We start from the raw sequence: 13,953 nt of genomic DNA on the forward strand, positions 1-13,953 counted from the left end.
AATTTTATCATAAGGTTGGTTACTTCAATGGAGGCTCCCCTCCTGCAGGATCATTACCTATAACAGCACAGCCCTGGAGCTAAAACAGCCAGCTTCCTGATTGGCATTCTGACCTAAAATTTACATTTATGGCATTTCATGAACTCATTGTCAATACAATGAATTGCAAAGTTCATTTGCCCAGTATACAAGATTAATTAGAAATGGGAGAACCCTCATAATATTAATCCTGATTTTAATTGCCATTAGGGCTATTTAATGTATATAATAAAAATAAGTCACTCACGCAATAACAATTGCACTGTGTGAAATGTCTGAACCATCATCTCAAAATGTTTACACTAATTGTATCAGCATTCCACCATGGAAAAATATGCTTTTTGCATACAATCTAAGGGGGGGGGGGGGTGTCATATTTTCAATTGACACAGTGATATTTTAGTTATTTATATACTGCCTCGTGTCATTAAAACAACATTTCATAATTAAAGACACGAGAAAGTCAGCAGATGCTGAAAATCCAAAGCAACCTACACAAGACGCTCAAGTTCCTCCAGCATTTTGTGTGCGTGTTGCTTTTCATAAAGATGTTAGGAATGTAATGTTCATTATTATTCATTATCATCTCATTCAAAACAGAAAAAAAATTCAATACCTGTGAGGTAAGCCACTTTCTATCAGCAAATTACAATGCACAGTTCAGTTTCTCAAGTAGTCAGGTTATGATTTCAGCATTAATGTTTTGGGGCAGGAGAGGCATGCGGAGAGGAAGGGGAGGGAAGAACTGGATTGGCAGTGCCAAATGAATGCACACAAGTACTGTCAATTTATCTTCAGGATCAGGCCCCAATTCAGGCAGAATGAAAACTCTATTCCACCAAAACTCTGGTACGATGGAAGGGAAAGATACCTTGAAATGACAGCAATTCAAAGAAAATGAGCATTGCCAAAACAAAGTTGTGGTACATAATGTAGAAATAGCATTATGTTAAGGTAATTCGGTTCAGTAATCTATCTCATCTGCAATTCACCCTAATACTGAATGACCAACGGCACTGATCTCATGCTTGACTGGAATCAACATTCTTCTAAAGGTCCTGCAAAAGCTTCTTTAATCATCAGGTACTTTTTCAGTAACATGTTGATAAAATACAAATTAAGTGACTGGTATTACTAATTCTCAAGAGTCATCTCATCAATTGATCACAATGCACGTCAATATAGGATCTGAATGACCTCAAAGAGAAAATGATGCTCACCAACTGAGAGGAAGGCTTCCGCTTGTACTGAACCCATTTTGTTGAAGGCTTCACAGATGTATTGTCCAGAACTTTCTATTGATGCTGTGCGTATGTAAAGAGAGCTTGATCCAGCTCTGGACATAGTGAGGCGAGGAGAATTGGAGTTGGCACTGCCTGCACCGAATTGTTGAGAATTCTTAGATTTTGACCGAAGAATGTGAGAAGGATGACTGCTGATCACCCCATGACGATCAAACCAGCGGATAGTGGGTGTTGGCTGTCCAGTGGCATTGCAAGTTAATGTAACAAACTCGCCTTCAGTCACTCTCATATTGGTGGGTGGGGAGATAATCACAGGCTTTTTGTCCCTACCTATGAGAGAAAAATTTTAAAATCGCAATCTGAAATAAATTATTTTTCTATTATTTCATAATTGGTGTTGCCACTATAAAGTACGACCCAGTCCTTCACTTAAAAGGTCAAAGGAGCTTGGTCAGGTTATGAAGTGCTTCCCCATTTCTTCTCTACTCAGCACTCTAAATAGTATTTTGCACCTGCCTCATTTTTGTGCTGATTATTGACCATTAACTCCCATGTCTCACGCTCTTCCTTCTTGGATGAAAACCTTCAGTCTTTCCTTTTTCATTTTAATCATTTGACAAATCTCAAAAAAAAAATCCCATTTATCTTTACCAGCATTGCATTAACTAATTTGTTGAATAATATTAAGTAGGAAGTTAACACAACTAATTCTGTTTTCCTTTTATATATTTTCATTGCGTAATTTCCTTTTAATATGCTACTGTGTGATATGGCACTCCAAAGTGATAGTTTAGGCTTACATATTTAGGACAGTGATAGACCAATTTGAATATGAAGTAAGGTGAAGGGAATTTGGTTAATCTCTAATTTAGTTCATTCCCTGCCATTTCTAATATTGGTTAAAGGCAGCACATTTTCACTTTTCAGTAGTGGCCACTGGATAACACACAAGGAACTTAGTGAAATTCCACACTCCTTTCCTTCTATCACCATCAGACACTCACCTGTTTTTCTCAAGTTCATAGAAAACATTTAATCCATATGTCTTTGGCCAAGAGATGGTCAGGTAACTGGGTGTACACAGGATACTTGTTATCACATGGTTGTGATAATATAAAAACAGCCTTAGTAAAAATGAATGATTGGCTGAGACATTGGTGCAGGGGGCAGAGTTTCAGATTTCTGGATCACTAGCATCTCTTCTGGAGAAGGTATGACCTGTACAAAAATGACAGGTTACACCGGAACCTGAGAGGGACCAATATCCTTGCAGGCAGGTTTACTGTTGGGAAGGTTTAAACTAAGTCGGCAGGGGGATGGGAACTGAAGTGATAAGGCTGAGGATGGGGCAGTAGGTATACATATAGATGTGGTGTGTAGATAGAATGTGAGAAGGGACAGGCAGATGATAGGGCAAAATTGCAGTCAGTAAGATGAATTGAAGTATAACATGGGGCAAAATCAAAAAGGGTGATGAGTACAGGATTGAAGGTGTTAGATTTGAACGCACGCAGCATATGGAATAAGGTAGATTAACTTGTAGCTCAGTTACAGATTGGCAGGTATGACAATGACAGTATCACTGAGACATGGCTGAAAGAAGATCATAGCTGGGCGCTTAACATCCAAGGATAGATACACCTTGTAACAAAGGACAGGCAGGTAGGCATAGGGAGTGGGGTGGCTCCGTTGGTAGAAAATGAAATAAAATCTTTCCAAAGAGGTGACATAGGATCGGAGATGTAGAATCCTTGTGGGTAGAGCTGAGAAACTGCAAGGGTAAAAAGACCCTGATTGGAGTTATGTACAGGTCCCCAAACAGAAGCCAGGATGTAGGATATAAATTTCAATGGGAAGCAGAAAAGGCATGCAATATTATGATAGTCATGAGGGATTTCAATATTCAGGCAGATTGGGAAAATCAGTGCTAGATCCAAAGAGAGGAAATTTGTAGAATGTCTATGAGATGGCTTTTTAGAGCAGCTTGTGGCCGAGCCAACTAGGGGAAAGATAATTCTGGATTGGATATTGTATAAACGAGCCAGATTTGACGAGGGAGCTAAAGGTAAAAGAACCCATTGGAGGCAGTGATCATAATATGATAGAATTCACCCTGCAATTTGAGAGGGAAAAGGTAAAGTCAAATACAGGTGTGCCCCGCTTTTCGAACGTTCGCTTTACAAAACCTCACTGTTACAAAAGACCTACATTAGTACCCTGTTTTCGCTAACAGAAGGTGTTTTCGCTGTTACGAAAAAAGCAGTGCGTGTCCTGAGCAGCCGCTCTCCCCCGGATTCGGAACTGCATTCTCGCCAGCATTGCTTAAGCACGTGTCTGTGAGCAGCCGTTTGCAAGATGAGTTCTATGGTATCGGAAAAGCCTGAAAGAGCTCGTAAGGGTGTTACACTTAGCGTAAAACTAGACATAATTAAGTATTTCGATCATGGTGAACGAAATAAGGACAAAGTGAGTTTGGCTTGTGGAAGCTGATGAAGATGATGTTGAAGAGGTTTTGGCATCCCATGACCAAGAACTGATAGATGAAGAGCTGATGCAGTTGGAAGAGGACAGGATAACAATCGAAACCGAATGAGTAACGATAAAGTACGACTTTCATTTTGAAAGAGTACGTCGGTTTAGGGGATATTTGCTGGATGGTTTGAGTGCTTACAAAGAACTGTATGATAGAAAAATGCGCAAGGCTCAGCAGTCAAGCAAGCCTTCCACATCAGATGACGAACCTCGACCTTCGACATCGAGGCGGGCAGTCATAGGAGAAGATGAGCTGCCTACTCTAATGGAAACAGACGACAAGATGACACCCTAGTGTCCCACCATCCCAACACCCAGGCTGCGGACAGATACCAATTCGCGGAGAATGCAGCAGTAGCCGGGAGACACAAAGCACATCTTTAAGAAAAAAGCCGAAATAAACATGCTAATTAATTAGGTGCTGCCCGACACGTAATTGTTGGCCCAGATCAGAGGCGATGCAATCAGAAATCGGCACTGATCTGGGCCGACAATTACATGCCAGGCGGCACCTAATTAATTAGCATGTTTATTTCGGCTTTTTTCTTAAAGATGTGCTGTGTGCCTCCCGGCTACCGCTGCATGCTTCACGGATCGGTATTGGTTTGCTGCCCGGAGGGTGGGGACCACTGCACCACCCAAACTCCGACGACGCAGTCTAACACACCACCATCAGTGTGCTCTGCGCTGTCCCAATTCTGGTAAGTGATACTACACTGTACATACATTATTCCTACTTTATATCAGCTGTGTATTTTTACGTGTTATTTGGTATGATTTGGCAGCTTCATAGCTTAAAGATTACCGGAGAGCGCTTGTGCCATGTTTTTGCTGACGGTGCTTGCTTGAGATTTTCGCTACGGAGAACAGTTCAGGCAATGATTGTGGAAAAGTATTTCTACTTTATATAAGCTGTGTATTTATCATATCATTCCTGCTTTTACTATATGTTACTGTTATTTTAGGTTTTATGTGTTATTTGGCATGATTTGGTAGGTTATTTTTGGGTCTGCGAATGCTCACAAATTTTTCCCATATAAATAAATGGTAATTCCTTCTTCACTTTACGACATTCCAGCTTACAAACTGTTTCATAGGAACGCTCTACCTTCGGATGGCGGGGGAAACCTGTATATCAGTATTACAGAGGCATGAGAGCAGAGCTGGCCAAAGTTGACTGGAAGAGGACACTAGCAAGGATGACGGCAGAACAGCAATGACTGGAGTTTCTGAGGACAATTCGGAAGATGCAGGATACATACATCCCAAGTATGAAATACTCTAAAGGAAGGATGAAGCAACTGTGGCTGACAAGGGCAGTCAAAGACAGCATAAAAGCGAAAGAGAGAGCATATAACAAAAATTAGTGGGAAGTAGAGGATTGGAAGACTTTTAAAAAAACAAAAGGCAACTAAAAAGCCATAAAGAGAGAAAAGATGAAATATGAAGGCAAGCTAATCAATAATATCAAAGAGGACACCAAAAGTTTTTTCAAGATGTGTAAAGAGTGTAAAAGAGAGGCCAGAGTGGATATTGGGCCACTGGAAAATGATGCTGGAGAGATATAATGGGGGACAAAGAAGTGGTGGTGGAACATAGTAAATATTTTGCCAGTCTTCACCATGGAAGACACTAGCAGTATGCCAGAAATTCAAGTGCATTGGGGGCAGGAGTGAGTGTAGTTGTTGTTACTAGAAGGCTTTTGACAACGTGCTACACATCAGGCCTCTGAACAAGAGCCCATGGTATTACAGGAAAGATACGAGAATAGATGGAGGATTGGCTGATTGGCAGGAGGCAGAGTCAGAATAAAGGGGAACTATTCTGATTGGCTTGCCAGCCGGTGGTGTAGTACCATCAGCACATGACTTCAAGGCAAATGGTCTCAGGTTCGAATCCAGCCAGCCCCTTGCACGCTTTTCATCCGTGCTGGGTTGAGCATCAAGCTAGCAGCTTGGCCTTGTGAAAAAAAAAAACAAACGCTAAGAAAATGGCAAAAAAATGCTGCCCAATGCACCACATGGCATGAGAAGAAATAATGATTCTGCTTCGCAGGTGGTGACAAAAGGGGGTCGATATTGGACCGTTTCTTTTCACGTTATATGTCAATGATTTGGATGATGGAACTTGATGGCTTTGAGGAAGCAGGGAGTCTGCAGAAGGACTTGACAGATTGGGAGAATGGGCAAGGAAGTGGCAGATGGAATATTGTGTAGGGAAGTGTATGGTCATGCACTTTAGTAGAAGGAATAAGGTAATATACTATTTTCTAAATGGAGAGAAAATACATAAAAATCCGAGGTGCAAAGGACGGGAGTCCTTGTGCAGGATTCCCCAAAGGTTAACTTTCTGGTTGAGTTGGTGGTAAAGGCGGCAAATACAATGTTTGCATTCGTTTCAAGAGGAATAGAATACAAGAGCAAGGATGTGTTGCTGAGGCTTTATAAAGGCATTGGCCAGACTGTACTTGGGAGTATTTTGGGCCCTTTATGCTGGCATTGGAAAAGAGTCCAGGCGAGGCACACGGGAATGAAAGATTTAATTTAGCATATGAAGACCATTTGATGGCTCTGAGCCTGTACCTGCTGGAGTTCAGAAAAATGGGGGGGGGGGGGGGGAATCTCATTCAAAGGCTTAGACAGAGTGGATGTGAAGAGGACAGTTCCTATAGTGACAGAGTCGAGGACCAGAGGGCACAGCCTCAAAATAGAGGGACATCCATTTAGAACATAGATGAGAAGGAATTTCTTTAGCGAGAGGGTGGTGAATCTGTGGAATTCATTGCCAGGCGGCTGTGGAGGCCAAGTCATGGAGTATATTTAAAACCAGCTGATAGGTTCTTGGCTAGTCAGGGCTTCAAAGGTTATAGGGAGAAGCCAAGGGTATGGGGGTTTGAGAATAAATTAGCCCTGATGGAATGGCAGAACAGACTCAATGAGCTGAGTGGCCCAATTCTGCTCCCAAGTCTTTTGGTCTTTTTGGATTTTCATTTTCAAACTTATTATGCATTTCAAACTGACAATGATTTTAACATTTAGGGCAGGGAAAAGTCTATGTTAAAATGTTCTGTACCTGTTTGGACTATGAGCCTTGCTGATGATTGCACAGAACCAATCTCATTTTCCACCATGCACTGATACATTCCAGCATCATCAATATTTAATTTCACAATCTTCATTCTGTTCCCAGAGACAAAGTGCCGAAGGCCAGTTTGGACAGTAGCTGCGTTGTGGAACCAAGTGATATTTGGCAGAGGATTTCCATGAAAATCGCAAGTTAAAAATGCTGTAGCTCCCACAGGCAGAGTCAGTTCTTGCAATCCTTTAATGATTGTTGCAGACTCTACAAAAAAAAATTACATTATTTTAATGAAAGATGCCGAAAGCAGCGGGATAGTCAAAATGTCTTATTGGACTTCAGTATCAGTGTGTCTAGCTTGTTCCTTAGCTCCTGACTCATGCTCACAATGCACCACCTTTCTTATTCTGTAAGACAGAGACTGCAATTGGCAATATTTGCATGCTCCAAGCTATTGTTAGGCACATGACAGAAACTTTCCCCCTTCCAAGTCAGAATGGCAAATTAAACTTTGATAATTACCATGTATTGAACATTTGAAAGAAATTCAGTTCTTAAAAGTATGCTATTGCAATCATTGAAATGTGGTTGAGGGAAGGCCAGGGCTAGCAACTTAATGCTCCATAGTATAGAAGGCATGACAGAGATGAATATAAAAGAGGAGAGACAGTTGCGCTACTGACTAGAGTGAACATAAAGGTAGTAGGTCAACAGGATATTCTGGAGAGATCGTTCAATGAGGCCAGATTATCTAGAACCCAGGAGAAGACAACTTTACTGGGGTTACTTTACAATCAGCAGAAATTAGGGGAACAGATATGTCAGCCAATCACAGACAGGTATAAGAGTAATAGGATTATAGCAGTGGAGGATTTTAACTTTCCAAATATTTCTGGGATTGCCTGTGTGAAAAGGGTTTAGATGGGCAGAATTTGTTAAATGCATAAAGGGCCCAAAATACTCCCAGGTACAGTCTGGCCAATGCTTTTATAAAGTTTTTTGAGACTATATGTAGAATCCTCCTAGTATTCCACCTTATCTTCCAAAATGAAGCCTACCAAAATCACAAGGAAATCAGAAACTACCAGTTCATTGCTTTACATGGGACCCATGTAATGTTGAGGTGATTTGATTTTTGCCAGTCAGTTCATTATTATAGTTGGCTGCACTGTCATAATAGTGCAGCCAACTATAATAATTGGGATTTATCAAATCATGGTCGGCATGGACCAAATCCTGAACACTTCTGAGGTGTGAAGAAAGCTCTAAGTCTATATCCGATGGAAAAAACAGCCAGTAAAATGTCTCAGTTCCACAATCAGAACAAAACAATTGATTGCCCAGACAGGAGCTCAGTTGCTGAGAGATGTGGTTGATACAAGAGAAGATAAATTTTGGGGGTGGGGGGGGGGTACAGAAAGAATGTTGGTCCAGGAGAAATAACTTTATAACTCACCATCAAGTATTAGAGAATAATAGTCTTCAGTGACAAAATGGAGATGTTTGCTAACATAACCAAGCCAGTCTGCTCAGCAGATGGAAAAAATTGAAAGGGTAATACTAAGTATAAATAAACTCACTCACCGTGAACAATTACCGTGTAGTTTGTAGATACTGGTTCACCCACTCCATTTTCAGCAAAACACACATAGCTCCCAGCATCTTTTGCTCCAGTTTGATCAATAACTAAGTTACTGTGAAAAAGTCTCAACCTTTTGTTCCCAGACACCTCCACACCATCTTTTAGCCATCGAATATGTGGGGTTGGAACTCCACTTGCTACGCATTCTAGAATCAGAGGACGATGCTGAATCACTGTTATGTTCTGTGGGGCTGTGGGGTAGATGATGTGTGCAGGATTGGTTCCAGAACCTACAATATAGTGAAAGAAATCACATTATGTACTTTTAAGCAGCTTCAAAACAGATGAACCAAAAAGTAAATGTCACTGGAGCAACACATACAAAATGGTACAGGAACTCAGGTCAGGCAGCATCTACGGAAATAATTAACAGTTGACTTTTCAGGCCAAAACTCTTCACCTGCCCCGATGAAGGTTCTTGGCCAGAATGTTGACTGCTTATTCCTCTCCATACATGCTGCCTGACCTGCTGAGTTCATTCAGTATTTTGCACGAATTGCTCTAGATTTCTAGCACCAGTAGAATTTCATGTTTATGTTCCAAATGCAACTGTTCAACTGACAAGCCAGGCAACATTAAAAAGTGAAGGAAGCTATATTCAAGAAAAGTGCTGTCGATTAAGGCAAAATGGAAGATAAATCTTTGACCTGTGAGTTGTGAAAGAGGTGATAACTAAAAGGGGAATGACTTCTATAGGAGGAAAAGTCACAGGAAAGTGAAAAAGCACATTGAAAAACCAAAGTGAGGAAAAAAAAAATCAAGAGGGAAATTAATGGAAAAACTCTGATACAAGTTCATGTTACCTATGAGCTGGAGACAAGATTTGTAACGAAGGTGCTTTTCATAACTCAACTGAGCAAAGAATCATCAGATAATAGCTTATCTATCAGATAGATAAATGAGATACAACCATACTGAAAAAACAAAATAATGAGTTAGAAAAACAAGACCCTTATTTTCCAAGGTTGCTTTCATCAAACAACTTCTAAGAAACTTTAAAAGACATACATTTTTGATGAGAGATTAACTTTGAGGAAGCCATTTAAAAAAAACACTGCCACCTCCCTCCCCCAATAAATCATCCATGTTTTTGCTTTGAGTGTAGAACATCTGCCTTCTAGTGCACAAGAACAGAGTGCCTATGCTCCAAGTGTGTTTCAGGAAGTTGGGTGTGCTTGACGTATGGAGAGAACAGTGGATGTCTTAAGCAGAAAAGAGCCAACGTTACTTAAAGTGACTTGTGGAAATGGATTATATGGCTTGTCTCATTTCATTTATGAATAGCACAATGCTCCAATATCAAACTGGGTACAGATTTTACCATGCAAACAAAATTTAAGAGGTAAATGAAGTCGAGTCACAGTGATTCATTTAAACACCTGCATCCAATTAGAGAGTTAGGGATAGTGTTGTAGTTCTATGCCCCTGTAAGGGTGACGGGCTTAACTAAACCAATTAATGTAGAACTTCACTTCTGATTGCAATCTAATGTTCAATATAAGCAATGGATATGAAATAAATTGAATGAAACATTCTGACAGTTTGCTCTGATTAGGCACTAAAGTAAATGCAAGAGGGCTGCCAGAGCTTCTAAGACCATACTAGCTTGAGTCAGTGCCTCTGTGAGCAGAAAACTAAACAAGTGGAATGCAAAATGCTGTGCCATGTACTCCATTAAATTCCCTCAAAGTAAAGGTTCCCAACTGTGGATGTGGGTTGTAATTTTTTGCTGCCAGTCATCACTACCAGGAAGCAAATCCTCCACTACATAAAAATATGCCTTACTCCCAATGGTATCATTTCCCACTGCACATTAAGGTATATCAATTTCTCATCACTCCCAGCCTAACCTTTGAATAAGAACAGCTTCATACCAAAATCTTTACATGAAAGAGATTATAGCAGAGAAGATACAAAATGTTTTGGCTGTATTCAAACTCTTCATCCAATATGGAAAGCTCCGAAAAAGCAGGCTAGTTTGTTAGCCAATTGTACCACCCAGATTTTTCTGACAATCAAAAGAACATCTGCCAAAACAAGTTTTGTATCCTTAACCCTAATAAAACAGAAGATCATGAGCCCAAACAATCCTAAAACCAACAATCACTGATACTGGGTATATTGAGTAAGTATTTCTAGTTTGAACACTTACGCCTCACCAACAGTTTATGCCCAACTGGCTCCATTTTCATCTCATGTGTAACTGGATTGTAAGCTGCACACTTGTAAGTTCCTTTATCCTGCTGTGTGACATTCAGTACTTGCAAATTTCCAGAGGGAAGGATCAGGTAGTTATCTGAAAAACAAGAGAACGGGAAGGGGAAGGAAGCAAGGGGTTAGGAAACAGGAACACTAGCTAGGGTTCATTGTATTCATACTAGTTACCTTTAGACACGTTAAAAATAACTTTGTGGCTATATTTAATCATGTTATTGAATAATAGAAACTTTCTTGAAAGTTTTTGGATTTGAAATGTTACTTGAGAACTTAGGGGCGGTAGAGTGGTGCAGCCAGTAGGATTGCATCTGAAAACCAGGTCCAACCCTTCATGTGCTCCCTGTGACGATGTGGGTTTTCCTTCAATTTGCTAGATACCCTCCACATCCCAATGCACATGGGTTAGTAGAGTAATTGGCCACTGCAAAATGTCCCTAGTGTGTAGTGACTGGTAAAATCTGGTGTGGCTGAGAATGTGGGGGGGAAAAAAAAAATGTGGAAAAAAGATTCATTTAGGACCAGCGTAAATGGGTGGTTAATATTTAGCATGAACTCAGTGGATCAAAAGGCTTGTTTCCATGCTATATCTTTCAATAACTCTAAATTAACCATTTCAGTCACTCACGGAAAAAAAGAAAAGTTCAATGAACGTCATTAGCAATTTGCAAAATAGCCTAAATCAGAAGTTAATTTATTGCCACTGTAATAGTTGTTGCAATACTTGCTGTGTGATATATAATACTAAAAAGCTATAACCTCCATGATTAGCATTAATAATATGTTTAAATATGAGTTTTTAATGAAATGAATCTCCCACAAATTTAATTATAGACTAGGTGAGGTGTAATGGTAGCTAAGTGCAAACTTAAGTTAGAAAGGAATGAAGAGATAATTGGAACATATCATGCAACATAGCTTCCACTTTTTAAAAAAAAATGCATTGTCATTTCTATACAATACATACTTTTAAATATGAAATGTACAAGTAGCAAAGCTGAACAATTTGATGCAAATATAGAATTAGTTGTGTAATTTAAATATTTATCCAATACAGGAGGAAAAAAATGGGAGTGTAAAATGAGATGCATTGCTAGCCAGAACATGATTACAGAATAAATGTGGATATCAAATGTATGACAAGAATACTAAAACAGATAGCAAAGCTCTATATGCAGGATTTTAAATTACAAAGTTACAAATTAAATACTATTTATGTCTTATGTTAAAATTTCTCAGTGTACCTCTGAGGGATTAACTTTTAATCATACATTTTCGATAGTATAGCCAAACGTAATGTGTACTATCTCACCTATAATTCTCTTCATAATCTGACTATTCTTTATTGTCTTACCTTACTGCAGTGATAAATTATTATACAATGGTGAGTAGATATTAAACCACATACAGGATGCACTGTTACAAATGTACAGGACATGAGTAGAGAGTAGGATTGGCCGATTGTCATGCTGCACTCACCCAGGCCTTGCAGACCACAGAATCTCAGCTGTGATGCATTCTAAGAACCGAATGAGCCCAAGGACAGCGGAAAAATAATTTTGTTAGACGACTATTAAAAATCAGCACCAGTCTTTAACTGATGCGAAGAACCTTAATAAAAAGGATTTGGGCATTTTCAACCCATCAAGATTACAGTATCATTAAGGCCATATGTGTTCCCATGAATGGCATACATATTATCAATTGCAATCATCATGTTGGATAGATGTGAAATGGAAATCACTGGTGCAGTAAAGAATGCAATTCTGAAATAAAAGGAAGCCAAACCACTCATTCCAGTAGCTAATCTACAGTATATGTACTGGGGCAGCAAAATAGAACAATTAGAGTTGTAAAGCAATTGCCTACAATATGAGAGTTTTCTTTTTAAAAAGTGTTGCACGATTATTCAGGGAAGTAGTAGCCTTCATGCATCTTCAACTCAAGGCCTAATTAAACTTACCTGTGGATTGCTCAAGCCACTTTCCCCTCACTTTGTAACGGATGAGTGCTGAGGGTTTACTGTTGGGCAAATGACATTCTATAACACCTGTGCTTCTTTCATCTATTTTAACTATTCGTCTCTTGGGTGCCTGGAAATCACTTAATGCTGCAAAGACAGAAGATTATAATTAGTTCTGTAAATTTACTTACAATTGAAACAGAAGAGATATTGGCAGCTTGTGGAATTTGGAACAAGAAAAATACACTGAAGGAGCAAAAATAATTCAGTGGGGAAAGCAGCATCCGTAGCGGCTACGGGATTGTTGGCATATCAGGTTCTCACCTCTTCATATTTGCTATCTCCCCCCCATCCACCCTGCAGTATGACTTAAAAGGGGAAAATAACTAGTATGAAGAGGTGAGGAGGGTGGAACCAGGCAAGGTGGGAGATGATGGGCAGGTGGTGGAGAGGGAGGGGGCAGCTTCTCAAATTATATCAAAATTCTCACGGCACTCTGGATGGTCACATTGTTAGCTGGTTTTCATCACTTTTAGCTTGAAAATCTTGGATTCTAATTTCATGCTATGCTCTCTAAGGATGGTTATTCTTTCATTTTTCTGAACTTCTTGTAGTAGTTAAGCTGGATCAACCATTCTTTTGCTTTTAACAATTAACGATTGATGACAATATTAAAAATGTTAAAAGGGGTATTCATAACTCCTGACTTGTGCTGCAAATCTCATTGACATATGCAATCTGAGTGAAGGAAACAATTATTTTAAACTGTGAGAAGCAGGTAAACATTTAAATCAGAATGTAGTCTTCTTCCAAAATGAGAGGTTTCCCGCTATGCTCAAGTCCCCCTCCCCCCTTTTGGGGTGTGGGGGAATTCCTGACATGGTTAACATCTGCTTTCAAAAGCCTAGCCCAAGATCACACAAAAATTGAGATTTTACAGTCCAACTGTCCCGCACCCTATCCATTGCATGTTCTTCTACAGTTCCCTGCACCCATTATCAATCCTTCTAATATATTAAGGTCAAACTAATATGACAGTACAGGTTCATATTTACTGTAGGTGTAGCAGTGCAGCCTGCTTGTGTGGTCTGGTTAAGAAGCAGCAAGAGGAAGCTAAGCTCTTTACAATTTTTAGATGGCCAAGAAGCATTTTTCTAGAAGACAGATTCCTTGATAAAAAGGGGAAAAAGGCTTTTTTTGACACTGATCAACAGAAAAAGAGTCCTGTGTCAAAGTGAAAA

General features: G+C 39.7%; 1 protein-coding gene across 8 annotated transcripts in view; it reads right to left on the reverse strand.

Annotated features, from left to right (window-relative positions):
* Window positions 1–13,953, reverse strand: part of cdon (cell adhesion associated, oncogene regulated) — a 147,154-nt gene that overhangs the window by 49,910 nt on the left and 83,291 nt on the right. For all 8 annotated transcript variants that reach the window (XM_072238398.1, XM_072238400.1, XM_072238397.1 and 5 more), the window contains 5 exons: window positions 12,713–12,859; window positions 10,688–10,831; window positions 8,478–8,765; window positions 6,888–7,157; window positions 1,260–1,613 (listed from right to left, as the gene is read on the reverse strand). In XM_072238398.1, the coding sequence (XP_072094499.1) occupies window positions 1,260–1,613; window positions 6,888–7,157; window positions 8,478–8,765; window positions 10,688–10,831; window positions 12,713–12,859 (1,203 nt within the window). The remainder of the gene's footprint in view (window positions 1–1,259; window positions 1,614–6,887; window positions 7,158–8,477; window positions 8,766–10,687; window positions 10,832–12,712; window positions 12,860–13,953) is intronic.

The sequence above is a fragment of the Mobula birostris genome, chromosome 20 (genome assembly GCF_030028105.1).
Source record: "Mobula birostris isolate sMobBir1 chromosome 20, sMobBir1.hap1, whole genome shotgun sequence".
In the NCBI taxonomy this organism is placed as follows: Eukaryota; Metazoa; Chordata; class Chondrichthyes; order Myliobatiformes; family Myliobatidae; genus Mobula; species Mobula birostris.